Raw genomic sequence first — 6,290 nt, 5'->3', positions numbered from 1 at the left:
ATTTCCTGTCTCCCTGCCTTTGAAGTTGGATCCTGTCTCTTACTTCTGGCCCATTAAATTAAAAAAAAAACAAAACTGCAGTTCCCAAACTACGTGGAGTCCTGAGGCCACGTCCACAGACAGCAGCAATACAAGGTGGGAAACGTACTTGTCTCCAAGCGACCGCACAGGGCGGAGGCCCCCCAAGACCGGCACGGAGACCAGAGAAATGAAGTCTTGGATGTGATGACCTGTCACTTGGATTTGTGGATGGTGTTTTACTAGCGCAGGCTAACGTAATTCCTCCCCGCAAAATAGTCTAATGTCCTTATTTGACAGGATCACCAATAATAAGATCTATTCCATCAAACGAGATGTTAAGTTATTGAAACAGATGGGAAAGAAAATACATCGTGGATGAAAGAAAGAAACTTCTGCACCTCTGTGTCTTAAAAAGCAGGAAACCCTAAACTCATAAGCCTAAATAATTCCTGGAAATCCAAGTTGAACTATAAACCACCCTTCACAAGACTCTGTGGCCAATTAACACCCATTCAAACATGCAAAAAATACATTATTACGTTTATCCAATAAACATAGACTCCACTAAAGGCTTCTCTTCTCTAAGTTCTCTAAACTTAAACTCAAATAAAGCAACAATGAAATAATTTTAGACTACACACAGTTCCATGCATTGGAGAAGGAAATGGCAACCCACTCCAGTGTTCTTGCCTGGAGAATCCCAGGGACGGGGGAGCCTGGTGGGCTGCCGTCTATGGGGTCGCACGGAGTCGGACATGACTGAAGCAACTTAGCAGCAGCAGCAGCAATATAGTACATATAGTTAGCTCCAAATTACAGAGCTGGAAGGAGCCTTAAATATTTCATATCCAACTCCAGCCTGAAAGGGGCTCAGAGTCTCCCACAAAACATCTAAAAGTCTCCGGGTCGGGTCTCTGTGTCACCAGTCACAGGGACCTAGAAGACAGGTGTCTTCAGGATTAGGGCATCGCCGTTCACCTTGGCAGCTCTTTGGCACCAAGGTTACGTGAAGGAATGCCCTCTCCCAGAGTCGGGGTGCAGTGTTACGATCCATCGCTGATGTGATGGAGCGTATAAACGTGGAACAAATTCGGTAAAACATTAACGACTGTTTAGCCTGAGGGGTAGGCATGTAAGTTTTCATCGTAACGTTCCTTCTACTTATAGATTCGAAAACTTTCCTAACAAAGGGAAAAAAAAAAAAAATGACCTCTAATCGTTTTTCCAGTCTCCAGCCCACTTGGGCTCTCTAGCTTCCTGGCACGACTCCCGGGTCTTTCCTGGGAGTCCCTGACCAGAGGCCCTCCTCAACATCCTCCTGCGGTCTTTGGGGGTGATCATTCGATCCTCCCAACGTGCCCAGATGAGATCAGCGCATTCCCGACCACCTCGGCCAAGTCATTAATAAAAAGCGCAGACGGAGCGCGGCCGGAGGCGGCAGCGACCGGGCGGAGGGGGCCCTGGCCCACACAGAGCGCCCGCAGCAGAGCCGCCCACCAGGCTGGGGTGGGGGCAGGCCGCCCGAGGGTCTGGGCAGGGGACTCGGGGGCGAGGAGGAGGCTGCCTTTCCCGGGAGGCCCAGGCGGAGAGGAAAGGGTGGACTTCACAGAGGGCCTCCTGAGGGCCCGGAGGAGCTGGGGATGACGGCAGAGGGATGGAGAATCTGGGGAGGGCCGTGGGGCCTTCCAGCAGGAGGGAGACAGATCCAGAGGCCGCACCCAAGCCAGATGTGTGTCCCACCTCCCCCCACCACCACCACCACCACCCAGCCCCTGCACACTGGTTTCCCGACAGAGTCCAGACCCTCCACAGGACATGAGATCCCCACAGTGCTCCCCACAATCTCTTTAGCCAGGGGTGGGGCCTTCAGCTCTGACCTGCTCGTGGCGACCCTGATGCCCACCTCTGCGTGAGCTTCTCCTCCTGCTACGAGTGTCAGCCCCATGGCCCCCGTCTTTGGAGCCTGGCTCACCCCTGCACTGTCCCGTAGGCCTCACCCACACAGCACCTCCTAGTCCTCAGGGGGGACTCAGACACCAGCCCACTGACCTGGGGGCCTTCCTCCTGACACAGGCCCCCAGCGACAGACCTTGCCGGATGCCCTGACCCCGCCCGCGCCACCCTGAACTGTGGTCCCCAGCACCCTTCTCCCCTGCCTCTGCTCTGCACACACCCAGAGAGCTCTCAGCCATCAAGGCGTCCCCAGGCCTCGCAGACAGGAATCCATAAAACGTGTTCGATGAATCAACTGAGAACAGGACTCCAACGTGAAGACCAGGATGCGCGTGGGGGGCGAGGGGGGCTGACGGACCACAAGCAGGGCCGTGAACCACAGGGATGGCGGCGGGGGGCAATGGGAACCGAGGGGCGCCCTGAGGCCCTCCCACCTGCTTCTTGCCAGGTGAGTCTCTGCTTGTGCCCCAGGGGCGAGTCACCCCCTCTCCTGCCCGCGTTCACCTCCAGACACCTGCCTCTAAAGCTCGGCTCCCGCCATGCATGGCTGCCTCTCCCAGACCCCCGGTAAATCACGTAGGAACCTGCCCCGGGACTAGAAGGTTAAAGCTCTTCCATGGGAACGTACAAAACAAACAGAGGGAGGAACCAGGGGCCCCTCGGGGTGGAGGGATGGGGCGAGCTGGCCGGTTACGCGGACAGGGCCGGACTCGGGTGGTTCCCAGGCTGCAGCTCTGGGCTGAGGCCCGGCCAGCATGCAGAGAAGCGGGGGGGTCACCGTTTGGGGGGCCTGGGAGGGGATAGCGCTCTGATGAGGGTGAGAACCCCATCACCTCTCAACAGACCCCAGCTGCATGGAGGATCGCTGGAGTGGGAACAGAAACAGCAGTGCCACGGTGGCCTCGGGGAAGCTTCTCAGTCTCTTAGAAAGACTCAGGGTGTCAGTTGTTCAGTCGTGGACCCCATGGACTGTAGCCCAGCAGGCTCCTCTGTCCACGGGATTCTCCAGGCAAGAATACCGGAGTGGGCTGCCATTCCCTTCTACAGGGGATCTTCCCAACCTAGGGAATCAAACCCAGGTCTCCTGCATCGCAGGCTGATTCTTTACTATCTGAGCCCCTAGGGAAGCCCTCCACTCCACTTAAAGACGCCCTGTGGCCTCTTACAATCCCCGGAATCCAACTTCTATAGCAGGGCAACCAACTGCAGAAAGGTTCACCTAGAAACTCGTTTCCTGGAAGCAGAGTTGTTGCGTGACAACCCACCAGAAGGTGGTGAGCAGCCCAGGCCTCAGGCTCCGTCCACACCCCAGTAAGAGCTGAACGCGGGACAGAAAGGCTTTCCCGGCGAGGCGAGTGCCGGGCCCACTCCCAGAACAAACAGAAAATGAAAACAGGATGTGTGTGTCCACCATTGGCTGGGTGGGTGGGGGGGTCCTCCTGCCCACTACCACAGAGGGGACCTTGTGGGGCCCCGTCTGCAGGAGAAGGTCTGACCACCCCCCCAGCCCTCTGCTTCCACGAACCCAGCCCACCGACGCAGAGCCGCCACTGTCTCCAAGTGCACTCACCTGCTGTCTGATTGCACTCGAAGTTGATGACACTCATCCGCTGGAAGCCGGAGCTGCACTCTTCACCCCCGAAATAGATCAAGGTGAGGTCTCCATCCGAGTACCTAGGTTTTTGTAACATACACACACACACACGTTTGGTAGAACCAAGAAAGAAACTTGAATGTCTAAGCATTTCTACATAAGACTTTTGCACACCATCCATAGACCAGCACAGACGCAAACAGGTGGGGACACGCTCCCGCCGTCTGGGGCAGGACCGTTCAGAGGAAAAGAGCCCCAAATGGATGCGCTTGTCATCCTCTCACTTCAAAGTGATAACTGGCTGGATGAAAGCACGAAAGCTTCTACTGGGAACATGGGGACTCTTCTGCTCTCATTTTGGGGTTCTGTACAAAATAATTTATGCCCAAGAAGACACTGCTCTACCAGCAACTGCCACAGAAAGTCTGACAGAGGGACCCCAGATGACAATTTCAGAGAACTAACGCTTTGATAAAAGCTTTTGTGAAGCTAAGTCCTGATTTCAGGGCTCAGGAGAATTGTCCTGAATGCATTCTCCTGGTTGTTCAACTCTTGGATGTGATGCCAGTGGTGTTTCAGATTTCTCAAACCGCCAGAGAAAAATCAAAACTTCTAAAAAACGTAAGTTGTAAAACGCCAAAGCCACATCAACTTACCATGTAACCTTGCTACAGTACAGTTCCCTACAAACAACAGATTATAAAACAAACCGCACTAACAGAAGCACCGGTAGTGCAAAGCCAGGAAAACTTCCCCCTGGGTCAGGAACGAACGGCACTGGCACTTGCCTGACTCAAGCAGGAAAAAAAATGCCAGCTTAGCTGACTTCCCTGTGCTTAGGTGACTTCCCTGTGGAAAATGGAAGCAGGCATCTGGCAGGAGAGTGTGTTAGGCTTCACAGGGACATGCAGGACACCCTTGAGAGTCACGCGGGGGCCATACCCACCGGAGGGTCAGGTTCTGGGGTCTCCCGGCCACTTTGACTTGAGTGGAATCTGCCTTTTTCACTTGGCACACCGCAGCATCTTTCTTATTACAGATGGGCGCTTGGCTTTCTCCGCAGATGCTCAAATAATATGTATACTCATCCGCCTCCGAAGTGTAGAACAAGGAGTCTGAGGCTAAGGAAAGGGGGACACACGAGAAGGGTCTTCGCGAAGCGCACAGGCCTGGGACAGCCACAGCGTCCTCCCGTCTGACCTGCAGCGCCCGCCCTGAGGCAGGGGGTGCTCGGCCTGGGCCCCCTCCCGGCCCCCAGCTCACCTTCCACCCGGCTCAACGGCTGGAGGTCGACGGCCACGTCATGCTGCGTGCTGCTCAGGGAGCAGCTCCGGCTTTCCAGGTAATCCCTGTGGCAGGCGTACTCGGTGACCCACTCGATCTCAAAGCGGCAGTTGGATTTCGCTGTGAGCTTGGGAATGGTGCCCTGCCGCAAACCCGGAGAAAAAGGGAGAAAGATTCGTTTTATTCACACGGCTCAAACGCAGACAGAATTTCTCTGCTTCCGGAAAAGCTCAAGGGTGTGCTGCTGGGCTTTACCATTGTTCTCATTCTAGTACCGCATGGCCCATAACGGATTGTGATGATTTGACTCGTGACTATTCTGCTTCCTCGAAGCTCTTCTGGTCCCTTTCAGAGTCACATGCAAACTTCAGCCTGGGAGCCCACCCTGAATGCAGTCTCCCCTGCCCCACCATGCCCCTGGTGAGCAGTCACAACGTGTGAAGGGCCTGTGGTCTGTTCACTCCTTTCTGTCACAGGTGCCAGATGGACCCCCTGCCCCCAACCAGGGGGGTGGAAATCACTGCATCTGTGCGCACCTGGGGAGACAGGCCCTAGCCCCTCCCAGGAATGTCCATGGGGTAGACGGAACCTAGCCCCTCCTAGGAATGTCCATAGGGAAGACGGTCCCTAGACCCCTCCAAGGAATGTCCACAGGGGAGATGGTCCCTAGGCCCCTCTTATGAAAGTCCATGGGGGAGACAGTCCCTAGCCCCTTCCTAAGAATGTCCATGGAGGAGATGGTCCCTAGCCCCCTCTTATGAATGTCCATGGGAGAGATGGTTCCTGGCCCCCTCTCATGAATGTCCACGGGAGAGATGGTCCCTAGCCCCCTCTTATGAATGTCCATGGGAGAGATGGTTCCTGGCCCCCTCTCATGAATGTCCACGAGAGAGATGGTTCCTAGCCCCTTCTTATGAATGTCCACAGGGGAGATGGTCCCTAGCCCCTTCCTAGGAATGTTCACAGGGTCTTGGGCAGGCTTCACTTGTACTCAGATCAGTTTTCCTCCCGGGTGGGGCCAGGCTGTCACCCCCCACCACAAACCCACCCTCTGGGAAGGGTGCTGAGCAGTAAGTCACTGTGAACAAGGGCGCAGCGCCACCCTTCTGACGTCCCTGGGGAAGCGGCCCTCTCCCCGGCCCCGGCATCAGGGGCAGCCGTGCTGCCTGTGGGCACGTCACGCTGCCAATGCTTACTGAACACCTGCTGCATGCCAGGCATGAGGCCCAGTGCCAGTTTTACCATCACGTGGCCAGCAAGCTGCAGAGGTCCAAGTCCAGCCCCGACCGCTTACTCAGGAAATCGATGCCCTAACTAACCCCTTGGCTGAGGGCAGCCTGACAAACAAACAGAGATGTGGATCGAGAGCTGAGCGAGAGCAGCCGGACGCCCAAGGCCGTGTGGGGTGTGACTCCATGTACGTGGGAGGTCGGGAAAG

The 6,290-nt window shown here is 55.8% G+C and overlaps 1 protein-coding gene across 1 annotated transcript in view; it reads right to left on the bottom strand.

The window, feature by feature from the left end:
- IGF2R (insulin-like growth factor 2 receptor) overlaps positions 1-6,290 on the bottom strand; it is a 99,346-nt gene that overhangs the window by 56,687 nt on the left and 36,369 nt on the right. The window contains 3 exon segments of the mRNA XM_010840920.1: positions 3,545-3,648; positions 4,515-4,689; positions 4,832-4,994. Coding sequence (XP_010839222.1) covers positions 3,545-3,648; positions 4,515-4,689; positions 4,832-4,994 — 442 coding nt within the window.

This window comes from Bison bison, unplaced genomic scaffold (genome assembly GCF_000754665.1).
Source record: "Bison bison bison isolate TAMUID 2011002044 unplaced genomic scaffold, Bison_UMD1.0 scf7180017864148, whole genome shotgun sequence".
In the NCBI taxonomy this organism is placed as follows: Eukaryota; Metazoa; Chordata; class Mammalia; order Artiodactyla; family Bovidae; genus Bison; species Bison bison.
The sequence above is the reverse complement of the archived record's forward strand: the minus strand, read 5'-3'. Positions and strand labels throughout refer to the sequence as shown.